Raw genomic sequence first — 16,731 nt, forward strand, 5'->3', positions numbered from 1 at the left:
TTTTTTTTTTTTTTTTTTTTTTTTTTTTTTTTTTTAGCACGTGCTTTTGTCCATCAGCTAGGTTGGGGCAGGACACAGAGCTCTTAAAGCAGTTGGTGTAAATGGAAACACTGAGAGGAACAGTGTGCCCATCGATGTGTGTAAAGCCTAGAAAAATTGGATGTAATGGCCTTAGGTTGCCCTCCTTTACTGTTTTTTGCTGGTCCCTGTGAAGCTACACCAATGAGAACAACACATTATTCACCACCTGTTTCCAACTCATCTATCACCTGGGTGTTTGGAGAGACTGGAGTGCTTTTAATGCTTCTTCTCAAGGTATCTGCTCAAAATATTTATTCAGCTCCTGCCCTGAAGGATTTGCTCCCAGGCTGCAATTTCTGCTTCAGTTCTGCTCATGTTACGTGGTAGTTTTGGATGTTGAGCAGCATCCAGTGACCAAGGATTCCCAGTGGAGTTGCCCAGACCTTCACTACAAGCAGAATTAGCTCCCCTGCTGTGCAATTACAGGAGCCGTACTGGAAATCTGCCCTGCAGCCTTCCTGCAGGTCCCAGGCCATCACCCACCAGAAGGGGCAGGGTGCCAGATCCTGACACATGCTGGCCCCTCAGTGTTAGCCACAGATGACACTCTAACCTAAAATCAAAACTTTTTCAATGTTTTCCTTCTCAGACAAACCTGGATGGACAAAGTTACCTATCTGCCCAAATGTTTTGTGATCAAATTAAGGAATTGAGGCCGTGGGGGTTTAACTGACACCCAAGATGCCATGATTTGGTCTGCACATGCATGTGTGCCTTCTCTTTTTTGATGAGAAAACAGATCCATGCAGCTTTCTGTAACACAAGTCATCACTCTGGTAGTGTAATAAAAGGCAGAAAGCAGAGGAAGGATTGAAGGCCCAAATGCCCAAAGCAAGGACATACATTAAAGCTGCAGCTAAGTTTTTTGGAGCCCATCTCTGAAAGCCTGGGACAAGTTGCACAGATTTTGTGCTTGTCCTATTTTATGCTGCCTGAATCAAATCACTGCAAAGTCCCTCTGTGCACAACTCTTGACCTCTGCTTATAGCAACTGATGTATGTCAGAAAATGTGCATAAGCCAAACCAAATCAACTACTTGGAAACTGAGAAGGTTCAAGTAGGGATTTTCAGAAGTTAAACTATTTTAAACACAGTTTCAGGTGAATCTAGTCTGCTGGTATCTGTGAGAAAGGCTTTTAGTTTAAGTTCCACAATTTCTGCTGCTCACTATGAAAGGGAGAACACGACCTGTTACTCTCTTAATTTTTTTTTCAATCTCTTCAGCCAGTTTTTCTGCTTCTTCTTTCAGCTGCTTCACTTTCGCTAGAGTTGCTTTTGGAGGTCCTTTGGCTTTCAGCCTGTCTTGAAGAATGGTGTACTTCCTTTTAATGGCAGCAAATTCCTGCAACAAAAAGCCATTTCTTGGTTTAGAAGCACCTCATATTTAGTCTGGCATACCCAAGGTGATTTTTAGACAGTTTTTGAATATCCTGTTTGAACCAAACTTAAAATTTCACCTTCTCTTAAATTAAATAAAAAAATAAATAAATCCATAGTAAGTACACATTGAACAATGCTTTGCAAAACCAGGTATAATTTGATTAAACACACTGCCAGTGGAGCAATCTAGACTGTCAATGGAGGGTGAGGATGTAAAGAAAATACAGTGTGAGATTTTTAAAACTAATGCTGTTACTACTTCTTTTGATAGGCCTTTTCTATACATTTTTTTTTTCCATGAAGCTTGAATCAAATGTAATGAATTACCTGTAGCATCAATTTTTAAAAACAATTTTGGGTGTAGGAATATTTACTGGCTACCTCCATTTCATGCTGATTTAGGGTGCTTTGGAGGCTGCAGTTTAGATTTCTACTCTGTTTCTTATAACCTGGCCACTTAGCTGTGCTCTGCCTTCAGAGCTGTGGGTACCTGGTTCTTGTCACACAGCACTTCAGCAAATTTTCAGCTGCCTCAGTGCATTCTCAAAAACTGGAGCAATCAAGCAGCAGCCAGCCACGACCTCCACACAGCTCCCACCGCGATTTTCCCTGAAGGAGAACAGCACAAGATGAATGGCCAGACTGCTCCCATCGCTCCCATATTTTAATACTTGGTTTTGTGATTTGCGCTGTTGTGTTTACTGGTGCCCATGGTGACTACGAGTCTTATACACAGTGCGAGGAAGAATGTCAAAGAGTATCTAGAGAAATGTCAGTGTTTTCTTTCATTCAAGCAAACAGAAGTTTGGAGAACCTCTAGAAACCTTAAAGCAATAAGGAAATTAGACTTAACCTGGGGGATTGTACACTGTTTGGCATAAGGAAAGCCTAGACTTCTGAGGAGAGCAGGTAACACAATTACACTTATAAATCAAAAATACCATCAAACATGTACGCAACCTTTTTTTCCTTTAATCTGTGACAGAATGGCTTACATTGTCAATTTTCTGAGCTCGCTTGAATGCTGCTTCGGCCCCTGCTCTTGCACTCGTAGCTTGATTCCTGTTCATCAGCATTTTCATCCGCAATGTGGCAATTCCATCTTCTACCTCGGACTGTTTTGCTGAAAAGTCATTGAGTTCATCGCCTGTCTTGTTCAGTTGGTTCTCAGCCTAGAACAGAAGGAGGCTGTGGTTTCTTATGCCATGTCCACCCAGCCTGCAGGGCTTGGTAATGAAGGAGGTGAATGGCAACTGATAGACAAGAGGAGACCCTTACACATTGTGGAATTGCTATTATATCTGAGACACATTCCAGTTTTACTTATTTTTACATTTACATTGAGGAAAATTTGAGATGAACTATCTTTTTCTAAGATGTATGTTGCAAATAAATTAAAAGATTTACAGCAAGATACCTGTGAGATTTGTGTTCTGATTCCTTCTATCTCTTCATTCAACTTTATGAAGGTGTTTGTGGAGTGTCCTTGGGAGTTCACAACATGTTTTAGTTTGTTCTTAACTTCACGCACAGGTGGAAAAGCTTTAGCTGCTTTCCTAAAAAAGGAAAAATAAAAGTGTGTGTAGTATTGTGGTCTGGAAAGAAGGCAAAGCAAGAACATGTTGCAAACGCACCCGTGCTCACATGCAGAAATGTTCCCTTAAGTCCACCAACAGCTGTTAAAAGTGTGATTTGTTAGCTGGCAAAGCACAACACCAGCAAGGGGCCTTGTGTGGGAGTGCATTAACTGCTACGATGAAGCTGAGGATGGATGCTGCAAGCAGTGCTGGTAAGGAAAGTTCAGTTATGAGGCGAACATATTTTTGCCCTCCCCAGGTCTGTCTCTACTTTCTCACCCACATTTAAGCCTCCCAGTGAACCAGGTGTCATGACCCACGTGGAAGTATGTAGCTGCCTTGGTCCTTTGCATTCAGCAGGCAGGACCAGGAGCCCTGGGGAGCTGCCACCTCTTGCAGCAGGTCAGATCCCACAGCCCAGGCCAACGTGGCTACTTGCTGCTGTGAAATGGCAATCTGAAACCTGGACTTTCCCTCCAGAGTTCCCAGGACACTCAATGCCTGGGGTACAGAGCAGTCCTTCTGCACGCAGTGCCATCTCAGCTGGAGGCAGCATGTAAGAGGCACCCTACTCACTCAGCATCTTGTGCCTCCCCCAGCAGTGTCTGAGCTGCTTCCATCTTCCTGTTTCTCTTATTTGCATTCAGTTTGTGCTTCTGACAGTGGGCCATAATGCTTCGGATTTTGCCAAGCATGCTCGTTAACTCTCGTGGAGTCAGGGGCAGGCTGATTTCCAGGATATAACTCGCCACCTTCTCAATGTCTTCTGGAGGCGCACTCTCATCTACAACAGAAACGGAGCTTGGGATGTTCTGAAGTGGAGGCTTCATCCCAGAGAAATTTAAAGGATTGTTAGGGTTGCCTAGATGTCGAGTTATGTGGCAGAATAAAGCTGACAGGCACAGCAAGGGGGTAAGAGAATTATCTCCAGCATTTTGTGATTTAATATTTACGCTTCCAGGTACTGCTGTTGGTGTTGTCAGAGCTGACTGAGCTGAGGATTTGAACCCACTTTGAACTGGGTTATTAAAATTCTGATGCAGAACTGAACCCATGGAAGGTTTAAAGTCGGCATGAGGCACAGCCAGATGTGTCAGAGCCCATTTCTCCCTTGGTCCCCAGATCAAAGAGGCGCTGGGGAGACCGGGGTGTGGAGGAAGCTTGCCAAGCCAGCTGGTGGGAGTAATCCCTTCCCTGGAGTTGCCACAGCACTCAGAAAGTGGTTCCTCTGCTGCTTAATGAGGAAAGTTGAGCTGCAGAGGGGAATTTGGGACAGACTGAGATAGTATGGGAATTTTTCAGCAGGAAAAACATACTTTAACAACCCCTCTTCCAAATGCTCTCACCCCAGTGCGAACTGTGCTAAGAGGTACTCGTATCCAGGGTTTGAGTAGCTAACACCTTGCAAAGTCCCATCATCACTTCTGCTTTCTGCTCACTTCCCCTTGTAGACAAGACCTTAGGTGATAAGGCAGTCGAAACATACTACATTTGTGCTAACGCTCCAAAGTAACTTATCAAGAATTAAATAAAAGGCAGTTACTGCACAACCAGGAGTGCATTTCTGAGAGCTATCTTCTGTCAAAATACATTAATCTAAAACCACTATGCCAGTTGCTGTAGAGTACAGCGGATTTGATGTAATTGTATGCATTTAGGCTGCTATGGTGCAGAAACTTCAATTTACAAACCAAAAATTGATGAATAAATCCCTTACAATTATTAGTAAATACCATATGTCTTCTAAGAAACATAAAAGAAGAGCCAAAGATGAAATTCTCAGTTGCTACCAAATACAAATATGAGACCACTAAGGACTTAAGTTGAGTCTTCCCTTCAAATTCAGTAAAATAACTTAAATGTTCCTGAACAAAGAAAGTCCCCTGCCCTCACTCCCTTGCTGCTGTTTGGATATGGAAGTATGAATGCCAAAGGACTGCCAACATGCAATCCTTAGAGAATTATGAGATCAGCTACGTTCAGGAGATTATACTAACACAGTTGAACTCCTTTTATGTGTGTCTGGTAAAAGACATTTCTGCAGTTGTGAGGGTGGAAAAAGTTTTAGGGCATTGTTGTTTTGTTATTAGTATTTTTTTGTGTGTGTGTGAGGGCTGAAGTCCTACCAGAACCCTTTGATTCCTCAAGTTACAGTTTTACGGTGAAGATGGAGCAGTTTGTCACTTTGTGTCCTAATTCCCACGCTCCCTACAGAGAGCCTCTATTTATGGGCCGGGACGAAGAGGGTGGAATAACAATTTGAGGGTGTATTGAAGATGCCTGGATGTTATATATTGTATGAAATTATATTAGCGGACCTTTTCTCAGATGAACCAGGAACCAAGGGAATTACTTGCCTGCTTCAAATTAAGCAAATTAATAAAAGATGACAATCAGAATGTAGCAATCTATGGGAAAATTAATACAAAATACCAGCATCTGGGAAAAAGAAACAACAGAATAAAAAAAGATGCACAGATCGGGAGGTAGACAAGAAATTTGATACTCATGCACTTTCTAGCCATCTATTATGTTAACATTACATTGAAATATAAATATATATATATATAAAGAGTCAGAAATAACTTTCCTTGCATATTTACCTAACAAGAAGTCTTTCACTTTTTTGATGAACTCCTTTGTGATTTCTTGGTCAACTTCAATCTGGTTCTTAGCTCTCTCCAGTTCCCCATTAAACAGCGAACCTTTCAGCTTGGTGTCTTCTGCCATCTTTCTGATGCTTTCAACCTGGAAATACTATTAGGAATAGCAGTGCCATTTCCTGGAGGCTGTATATCATTGCTTGGCAAGTTGAGCTGTGACAGATATTTTTGATACAAGCCTCAGCTGGAGTCACTTGACGTGCCTTTGAAAAACCTGTAGTAGGAGACCACTTTGGGCAGCTCTCAAAGTTGTTACGTCATGGCCTTTGCCCTTAGGAAAAAACTAAATCAAGCTATTTTTTTTTTTCTCTGTGCAACCACTGCTAAAACACAACCACTTCTGTTCCTAAAAGAAGGTGCCGACTTATTTTTTGTTGCAGTATTGCACTGTGTCATCAATCAGATTCAGCACAGAAAAAGCACATCATTTCATTTGCCTTTTCACACTGGAATTGCTGTTAAAAATGCACTTAAAATGACACAAATAACAAAGCTAGAAATAATGATTGTCTTTAAAAATTAATTTTTGCCATTAAATCAGTGTATTTGATTATTTATCTTTAGATAGTAATTAGTTTAATTACCAAACTCTAACAGTACTTTGCTTTGTTGGGGGGTGTGCTTTGTTCTTATGGAAATGCACAGGGATGGAGGGAAGAGATTCCCTGTTACCTTAGGCAGCAAGAAAAACAAGGATGTTTTTTACTTCTGAAATGTCCATGGGATGCCCATCACTGCTGTCCCTGCATATTTTGGGGCCTCAGTGTGTGCCCTGACTGCTCATTTCTACACCTGATAGCTGCAGAGCAATGTCGTGTGGACTCTAGAAGGAGGAAATGGATGCCCAGACACCCTGCAGGGAGGGCACAAAGCCACAGCAGAATGATGTTTCTGTTGGAAAATAGTTTCTGCCTATCACAGTAACTGGCGTTCTCTCTGATTGTTAATGAGAACAAACTGTCTTCACTGTCATCTGGGGACTTGTCTGTTTTGCTTCCTTTGCACATGTTGCATTGGCCACACTTTGAGTTATTTTCAGTGCTCCTCTGAAGTAAAGTGGAGAAGCCAAATACTCGATGCCCTTATAAACATTACAGGGGGCAGAAAAGCTTCAGCTTGAAGTTATCTGCAATTCCTTTATGGCAACCCTAAGAGTAATAAATTGTATAAATTAAACTTAATGATATGCAGAGCAGTAATCTCAATGCAATAAACGTGGGCCATGCTCAGGCTACTGACAAAGGGCTCCATTCAAATCTCTCCCAGTAAAAGTATAGACAACACTAGCTTCATGCTACCAAATTCCTCAGACACAGGACACCATGACCCATGAGACCTTGGAAGCTCTGAGGAAGAGGAAGGCATTGATAGACACAGTATATCCTGTATATCCTAATACTCCTGGCACTGAAGCACAATATGTCTGTTGTACTGGGATGGAGTCCATGACTAGGTCACTGCTCTCTGCCCAAGGAGCAGCTGAGTTTTTGTAGATTTGGGGCTTACTACTACACCTTTGCTCAATTTAGCTATCCACAATTCACCCGTCCAAATCTAAGCCAGCCGTTCTTGTAAAGTGGAAAAAAAAACACAGTACCTTCAGGCAATTACAGACATATAGCTGGTGTGGAGAAAATGAAACTGGAGTTGCCTGACTCTTTCCACTGATTATAAAAGGAGGGTGGGTGACTAGCTGTGATGTAGCTAACTCCAACTCTGTGAAGGGGGTGGCAGGACCCCCATCCTTAGCTCCCTCTCCGACTTTGGGCATAAGATCTAGAAGCAAACTGGCCTTTTCTGATTCCCAGGAACACCTTTTCCTCCCTATTGTGAAAAAACATACAGGGAGAGCAGAGGAAAAACCTACTTTGCAAAGACAGCAGTGCTGTGGGAAGCGTGTAACTCCCCAGATTTTGAGGGTTTTAGCATAACTGTGGACTTACGGACAGGACACTGCTCATGCACGGTGTTTCCCAGGAGGGGACTGCCCTGTTTCCCATCTCCATCCATTGCACTGAACAAATGTAATTTTGATATGTATACCTGATTCTCAGGTTCCCGTAGCTGAGTAGTCAGGTTAGTTAACAGGACAGCAGTCTCCTCAGCCTTCCTGAATGCATCGGAGGAGAGGGGAAGAGCTCCGCCACAGTTTGGGCCACCACAGTGCCCGAGTCCATGGCTGTCCCGGCACAACACTCCACCACAGGCTGCTGCAGCACAGGACAGGTTCTCTGGCACCCCACAGATCTAAAATAAAGAAGATGTTCATGTCAGGACTCCTCTGGGCATCTGAAATAACCTTCTTTGGAAAGGACATTGGGCATAATATGAACATCGAACATTGCATGGGATTTTCCCCAAAAGACGCGGTTTAGTATATCCAAAGATAGGGTCACTGACTGTAACAGGACCCCCTTCCCTGACCTGAAAAATGCAATGGCAGCCCCCAGCTCCAACCCTTCCCATGCAGGAGCCATTTGTTGAGCTCTGTGTTACGCGTAGACCTTTGCTTCACTCTATGGAAAAAGGGTCGAAACCATCCCCTGGCCATATCCAGTCTGTGGGGCATCCAAGGCCGTCCAGCTTGTTCTGAAGGACCCAGATCACATCTCACACAGCACAGCACCATGTCTAGGCCTCTATATATTTTGACACAGATGTCAAAGCTAAAGGCCAAGGTGGAAGTGCTCTGCCAGATGTCACTTGGCTAAGGATGCTGTCAGGTATTCATTGCTGCCCAGCAGAAGGTTCCTGGCCTTCCAATCCCACAAGTGCTGCAAAGGACATGTGAACATTCTTCATCCACTCTAGGGCAAAGTTGCTCTGCTTAGGTTAAGCCACTGATGGAGGAGGTTGGTGTTATTGTTATTTTTTTTAATTTCCATGGAAGTTCTCTTGAGACTAAAAAGTGCTTGAGATTAGAAACAGTCCCTCATGGTGGGCCTGCCCTGGGAGCAATGGCTTGCAGAAGGGTGGTAGCAACCACAGCTGAGAAGTACAGCTGTTTCTGACGTGACTGCATGGCTGTGCCAGGGAAGTGACCTTCTCCAGATTTAAAATGCAAGTAACCACCCTTTTAACATAAAACCTAATAGCAGCATTAAAACAACAACAAAAAGTTTTATTTATCTCCTGTTAAAAACCCACAACACTTACCTTTTCATTTAAGTTTTGGATGTCAGGGATCTTGATCATCTTGAGCTGCTCCAGCACGTTGCTTTCTTTCAAGGCCTGCTGGCTCATCACAGCGAGCGTCATGTTCCTGGTGTACTCCGAGTATCTTAGGACTGGGGTTGTCCCGCTGCTTTTCTCTTCTGCCAGCAATGACATTTCAAAGTGTTTCCTAACGTTGCTGATGGCCTCTATAGCAATGGAGATAGTGGTTAGTACTAAATGTATTTTGGTGGCATTTGACTCATGTAGTTACTTGAATTCTAGACAAATGGTGAATGTCGGGTAACTCGGTCTGTGTCACTGGTGGTTGGTGTGTGATGGCACTGGTGACAGCAGGGAGGGACAGGAACTGTGATGTCCTCAGTCCAATTTTTAAATCCTTTATTCAGCCAGCTACCAAACAGGAATAGTTATTGATACCCATAAAACCTGCTAAAACAGATGCAAATGCACTGGATCCTGTGTTATTCTTCACAACTGAAGTTTAGGCAGAAGAACCTTTCCTGCTAGTTGTGAAACCTACGAAATGACCAGGTCTGGGACTGCGACTCAGGAAAGCATTTGTCCTCTCCTTGTTCAACATAGTACCCAAAAGTTAAACAGTCAGCTTAACTAAGCCCAAAATGTAGATTACAAATGGGAATTTGAGTTTTCTTTGGCTCTGGAAAAATTCAGTTGCAGGGTTAATGTACTAAAAAAAAAATATGCATTTCCAAGATAAGACTGTAGGCCAAGCAACAAAAATTTTCTTGTTTACATAGCGTAAGCTTTTTCTCTAGTAGAGACTCAAAAGGCATGGAGAATATTCTTTTTTAAAATTTATTTTATTTTTAAAATTGTTTAGCCTAAAGAAAGGACTCAGGCCTTTTGTGAAACTCACAATTTAACGTTGCTGCTGTCAAGGCTTCCCAGATCTCCAGGGAACCCAACGATTTCTGCACATCCCCACGCAGAAGTATGTGCAATGAGCCAGAACTGATGTGTCAGCAGTGAAAAAGCATTAGAGGTCACTGACTAGCATCCCTCTGTGCTGATAATGGCTCTGTCACTGGTTGAAGTCAATAAGAAGACTCTCATCAAGTCTTGACTGCTTTCTACGAGGCACTAAAGCTCTTGGCCTTGCTTTGGCTGAAGCTGACCAATGTTTAATTACCATGTAGAACCAGGGCTGTTTGTTTTATCTCGTAACTCTTGGAAACAACGTACAGTTTAAAGTCAGATACTAATATGAAATACCTGGCAAGGGGCTGCTGTGACTCCATATCTAAGCATGCGGCTGTTTCCTATGCAACATTTCCATTGCAGAAATATTTTACAGTGATTCAGCCCTTCATTAAGTGGCCCAAATATATTTTTCACGCTTGGTTTGTGATGGAGCTGTAGTGTCCAAGTTCCTTTATGTTAAACATAGCTTGATTTACAGCCTAGGAAGCCACACTCACCACACTACCACGCCACAGTGGCTGCAAAGCCAGGGGCCAAGGCTGGAGGAGGTAATTTAATGAGATTTCAAAAGCTGCAAGCCTTCTTTTAAGGACGTATGTGTTTTGTTTTTTCCAGGGATTTTAATTCATCATTAGATACTGATGTTTCCAGGTCAGGCAGCTGAGTATATGCCCATGAGGAACTCAGGAAGAGTCCTGAACTCATTTCACTTGATCCTCTGCAAGGAGAGGTAGGTAGGAGGTAGGTAGGAGTCCGTTCCCCATGTATGTCTGGAGCACAAGTGTCAAATGCACCCCAGATGGGATACATGGCATATCCTCCATCCTGCTTTACTCCACTTGCTTCGGCCAGGAAAAAGCAGGCAGAGCCATAGCTAGGATTTGCTGCTGGTCCTGGAATGAAGAAAGGAAGAGGGAACCAGGCTTTCTCCCAGACATCAGGGAAGATGGTCATCTTGAGGGAAAAGTAATTTCTGTGCTGCTGGATGATTGGTAGCAGGACCAATGAATATTTGTGGTTCTGACCAGCAATGCAGCTTAAATTCAAGGTCTTCCCCTCCCCACACCCCCGTGTGCTTTTTATAGGGCTGTTTATCTGCCTCTGGAGGCCGAAAGATGAAGCGGAACTGGAATATGACCAGAGAGCACCGCGGATGCTTCAGCTGTGCATCCACTGATCTCGTTGGGATTTATTGTCTCTTTGCCTTCCTGCCTTTCTCAGAGTCAGCACAAGACCCGATCGAACTGGGACTCGATGCATGGGAGAGCTGTGCTGACCTCTCGTGCAGGATCTGAGCGGAGGAGCCGGTCCTTGGGGCACTGCCAAGCATAACAGTGCAGGGAGCCCTAAATCTTAATTAATCCCTCTTTTTCCCTCTTCCTTTCCCTTGGCTTTAAATTTCATTGACCTTTCCTTCATTTTATTCAATCTTTTTTAGTCCAATCTTCTTCTTGCTTGAACAAAACACAGAGGAACTCAAAGTGGGGGTGCACTGCCTGTAACTGGTGTCTTCTGTAGTGCTTACCGTGTCTTCTGGGGGTTTGTATCTTGGAGGCCATCTCTTTGGTCATTTGGTAGAGTGTACACTGCTGAAAATCTCCTGTTGTGAATGATGTAGAATCTGACTGATACATTCCCATCTTTCTCCAGAATTCAGCCTGTGACACTGTTATTACTGCCATTAGCAGCTGATGGGACTATACTTAGCTCAAGCAGAGACGGTGTAATTATTTAAAAAATGTCAAACAACTCAGTTCTGATTTCACTTTTTTTGATGATGGAGAGCGAGTTCCTTACCACATAAAGTCATGCATTTTTCCCATGGGAACACTGAGAAGTTGCACTATGACTCTCTGCTTTAATTAAACAAACTATTGCCGTACATTTTTTAAGTACTGCTAAGAGCAATAGGAGTCGGAAGCAGGGAAAAAAATCCTTTGCTCTTCTACTGTATGATTTGTGAGCCTATAATGTGAAACTGGGTGGCCTTTAAATCCTGATGTAAACATCAGGACTCATGGGATTTTTGATTGATGGTGCATCTGAAATTTATGATGCTAGAAATCATGGAATTTTACGACAAAAGAGAGTTTGGAAATTAGTATAATGATGTTCTTAGTATTTGCATTTTTTCTCTACCATATGGAACTAAAATCTAGGGATCTTGAAATGTGTGGTTCAACGGTTCAAAACATTGTGAAATTTCATGGAATATGTTTACTTATTCCAGTTAATTAGTGGCTGACTTACCTTTGAGGTTCAAGTAATGAAAACTGTGATGCAGATGTCTTTTCTGTTGTAGAAGTTTGTAGACAAGGTCAGCTTCTTGCCTAATATCTTCAATGTTCTCATTAAGGTCAGGAAATTCATACAGCATTCGAGGAAGGGGACCTATTTGTGCAACTTTTTCTCTACAAGGGAAATGACAGCTGTCAGTAATCAGACTTAATTGCTCTTAAACTGCAACTGAGATACACAGTATTTTATATGACAAAAGATACATTTCTAAATAAGCAGAAACATTTACTTGCAATGGCTTATTTGGGAATCTCTTAGGAACTGGAAAATTCCTGCATTTAAGTACATGCCTGTGGGGGGAAATATTATATATAAAGATTATTTTGTTCACAGATCTATTGGAAACAGTGAATTAGCTCTCCAACATCTGTGTGTTGATCAGAAACAGGATTTGAAGGTAAGAGTAAGGAAGGGTAAGGCTGGTGAAGCCTGGGGGAAAATTGCTTTCTTAGCCAAGAGATTTTAACGGGGCAGCAACTCTTACTGAACGTAGCCATGAAAATCCTTGATGCTTGCGAGTGCCTCCAGTGAAAGAACATGATGCTTTAAAATTCTTTCAGTTTCAGAAATGGCATCTTCAAAGGTTTTGAAGCGTGTATCACAGCTGGACATTCGTCCTCTTTTATCCTCTAGACTTGCAGCAAACCTCATTAACCCTTGAACAGTCTGGGTGAGGGCAGTAATTTTGGCGTCCCACTGAGCAAAACACAGGTGACACTGATGGCAAGAGGGAAAGTCTTTCTCGAAGCCACGGCCACACTGGTTGCAGAACCACCCCGTGACACCAGCACGGCAGTTACACGCGCCGGTGGCTTTGTCGCACTGGGGCTGGCTGGTTCCCTCCAGGTTACACGCACATGCTGCAAGAAAGGGACAGCAAGTCACACCCAGTTGTCCCTTCTCTGCAGGAGTAACACATTCAGAAGACACAATTGTGCACTTCAACACTGCAAACAGAAACTGGTTCTCTCTGCTGCTGCTTGAGCCTGCTAGGCTGGGTCTGCAGAGCGACAACATTATCCTGCTGAGCAGATCACTGATAGATACATGGGGTTTATTTTTTGTGATGTGATTCTACTGCTACTTTCTCCTTGGACCATGTTGGAGTTTTACGCCACTGTGTGCAGCTCTGCTCCTCTAGCACTGTGTCTCTGTGACACCTCTCAGTAAAGAACCTTTTCCTAACACCCAATCTGAACAACAAAAGATGGACATAAAATATTATTTGGAGACGCTTATCAGCCTGGACAACCTGGAAATCAGCACCACTGATCAGAGGAGCTCAGACCAGGTCCCTGGCTTTGGGACAGCTAAAGTCAGGAGAGAGAAATCTTTCCTGAAACTTCGCCCTAGTACTCCCTGGGGTGGGGAGAGCTGCACTCCACTCCACTTCTGCAGCCTTCAGCTAGTGTAGACCATTGCTAAATAGCAGAGGGTGAAAACAGTGTTCAAGTTAGAGTGAAGGGGACTACCTGTCTAAACTCTCTTCTTTAGCTCTTGCCTTCATATTCCCATCATAACTGCAGAGGTAAAAGCACTGATAAATAATATAAACAATTTTATCCATCTCATACACTCAAATGTATTAAAGTCTATTTCTCTAGATAAGTCCTGTCTCCTCTACAAATGCAAGGGCCAAACATTTCTTTTGAAGCAGTTTCTAATCTGGTTGTCCCCACTTAGTAATACTTACAAATGCAATGCACCTGGGGATTGCCAAAGTAATTTTCCTCACATTCATCACAACGTCTTCCACCATAGCCAAGCTTACATGGACACTGGCCTGTAAGCTGTAAAGACAGGTCAGGATTAAACAGCTGTCCACACAGAATGACTGGACATACATTATTTGCTGGGTTTCTTTCTTGCTCTGTCATACAGCTGCATGGGGACTGCAGCGACACAGCTTCCACATGTTCTTTGAACAACATGGTTTACACATGACAAACCACCCTTCCCACCTTCTTCCTGAAGGCTCTGAAAACAAAGTGGGCATGGAGAGCTGGCTTTTCTTTACTGATATGAAAGGTTTTGTATGGAGCAGCCTAGAGATAATCTTTGAGAACTCATCCTCTGACTATCATCTGAAAGAGGATTTTTTTTTTCTTTTGCAAAACAGATTAATGTCTTATTTTTGTTTGAATAAAGCTTAACATTTCAACTTTTAACTGCGTGATATATTAGCTGTAACAGAAAACCTCCAGGGTATACTATGCACATTGCCCTAGAAAATTTATTTTGGAATTCAGCAGCAAAATTAAACTGCAGGGAATTACAGCTCTGATAACTGATATAACTCAGAAAAGCAGTAGTAGCACAGTTCTTTCACGTTAAGAGCTACATTTCCTTGGAAAAATAATAAATCCGCTAAATAAACCAGAACAAACAGAAAGCATATTGAAAGGAAAATGTGAAAACATATCAGCAAGAGCTTGGCATAAGGTCCTGGTGCTATGAAGTCAAGAGCAAAATTGCAGTTTTCTCCATGGGACCAGTTTTAGCTCTCTATTCTGAAACATCGTTTTATTTTTTCTACATTCTTGCTTTAGAAAGTGCACAGGAATTAAAGGTGAGAAAAGATACTCTAGCAGTCTGATTGATGATGCATGAATAATGTAATGGCATCAGCTTCTCCTTCATGAAAGGAAACACTTAAAAAAACACATGCAAGTCTCTTGGGCCCAAGCCTGGATTTCCTCTTTCTCTGTACGTATGTGTATGAGGCATTTTCTCCTATATATCATTTTCTGTTCTATTTCCACAATCCACTTTGCAAAGAAACACACAAGCAAAGAGAAATTGCTTGCAAACAAAGGCACAGTATCAGAACAGCACATTTGATATAATGACTCCAAGCCTAGTTGCAACAACTGCAAATTTCCAAAGACTCATTGTTTTCAGGGTGCAAGACAGAAAAACATTCTTATAGGAGCAGGTCCCAACCATCCCAGTTCCCAGAGAGCAGAGTAATTTCCTTGCCTGGTCGCACTGTTTGCTTTGGGTGTTTTTCGGCTCGCAGTCGCAGAGCTGACATCCTTTTCCGCTAGCCAGGTCCCAGTAGCCTGGTGCACACTGGTTGCACGTGGCGCCCACCACGTTGGGCAGGCAGGGGCAAGCACCAGTGGCCGGGTCACACAGGCAGGCTGCGTCCCTCCCTGGGCACATGGCAGGGAGAACACCTGCAAGATTGCATGTGCAGACTGGAAAAAAAAAGGACAACTACTACAGATTTGAGCAAACTTACTGGGCTTTGAGCAAACTTACTGGGAGCTTTTACTACTTTTAAAACAGGCACAAAAATGAAGGTGTAGTGAATTTTGAATCTTATTAGAATGAAATGTTAAATATGTTGGATAAGGCAAAACTGATTTACAGTAGGCACTGTACAGTGTGGGAACCCCCAGTTAATAGAAAGCTGAGTAACATAAGAAACCTTCCTTTTGAGGAACAAAACCTTCTTGCTAAACCATTTCTGGGTGACATCTTCCAAGAATGAATGAGGAATTGGTTTGTACTATATTTCAGAGAATCACAGAAAAAGAGATACTTGAAAATAGATACATTTTTCTGCCCTGTTGAAATTAGACCTTCAATCAACCACATTTGTGAAATGGTCTTTGAGAAACTTTGGGAAGAAACTTATGACCTGCATGTTCTTGCACTCCTTCCTTTCTTCTCAAAATGCTGAGTTATTGACAGTGTCCTCATGTGGTCTATTAAATTGCCTGAACAGTCTCTATTTCTAGCCATATCATCAAAACAACTGGGAAGGCAGGGAGCTCAGCAAGAGGTCATCTGGCTAACTCAGCATTGCTTCTGATTATCTTTGATTCCTTTAATTTTGATTCCTTCTTCAATGGCAAGAATGCACATTTATTTTTCTGACAGCTAATACTGATTTCAGTTCACAAACAGTCACTTATTTGGAGTGATATTCATTATTAGACTTAGGGAGACTTGGATGTCAAACGTAGAATTTAATAGATGCCAAATTAGCAGTTATACATATCGCTGGGTAGAAATTTATTCAGGACTCTCACATACTGCTCCATTTGCCTGCTTTAGTTTTATCATCCCCCTAAGGGCTAACTTCACCCTATAGCCTATTTTTTTTTCAAACTTTTGTCACTGATAATATGCAATTGCAGTGCTGCTGTTCACTTACTTTGGCAGTCCTGAGCAAGGGCTGAGCCAAAATACCCGGGTTTGCAGAACTGGCAGTGTGCTCCGTGGGTGTTGTGCAAACACCTGATGCATTCCCCGGTGACTCTGTTACAGGACTCTGGGTCAGTCAGGTCAATGTTGTTGTTGCAGGGGCATGGTGCACAGTCCTCCATGGGGCTTCCTGTTTTTTTGTAGAACCCACTAGGACACTCATCACACTGCTGGCCTGTCAGACAGAAAGGTAAAAACGTGCTGGCTGGTGAGAATTCAACTGAGTCATGTAATTTCTAATAATAAAAGGCTGCCTGTTAGAATTCAGATTTCGAATCGAAGTTACCCATCTGTTTGAGACTGGTGCCTTTTAATCCTGTGATCCATTAAAATTATTGTTGGAAACACATCCCTCTCACTCTGAGAAGATTTTCAGTTGGAAGGCACTTACAAAGAC

At 42.6% G+C, this 16,731-nt stretch overlaps 1 protein-coding gene across 1 annotated transcript in view; it reads right to left on the bottom strand.

Annotated features, from left to right (window-relative positions):
- Nucleotides 1-16,731, bottom strand: part of LAMB4 (laminin subunit beta 4) — a 44,246-nt gene that overhangs the window by 635 nt on the left and 26,880 nt on the right. Inside the window, 12 exon segments of the mRNA XM_035343189.1 lie at nucleotides 1,271-1,424; nucleotides 2,458-2,634; nucleotides 2,880-3,018; nucleotides 3,616-3,823; nucleotides 5,643-5,796; nucleotides 7,746-7,949; nucleotides 8,859-9,064; nucleotides 12,072-12,232; nucleotides 12,604-12,979; nucleotides 13,813-13,909; nucleotides 15,099-15,319; nucleotides 16,285-16,509. Coding sequence (XP_035199080.1) covers nucleotides 1,271-1,424; nucleotides 2,458-2,634; nucleotides 2,880-3,018; nucleotides 3,616-3,823; nucleotides 5,643-5,796; nucleotides 7,746-7,949; nucleotides 8,859-9,064; nucleotides 12,072-12,232; nucleotides 12,604-12,979; nucleotides 13,813-13,909; nucleotides 15,099-15,319; nucleotides 16,285-16,509 — 2,322 coding nt within the window.

Source organism: Oxyura jamaicensis, chromosome 1, assembly GCF_011077185.1.
Source record: "Oxyura jamaicensis isolate SHBP4307 breed ruddy duck chromosome 1, BPBGC_Ojam_1.0, whole genome shotgun sequence".
Classification (NCBI taxonomy): domain Eukaryota; kingdom Metazoa; phylum Chordata; class Aves; order Anseriformes; family Anatidae; genus Oxyura; species Oxyura jamaicensis.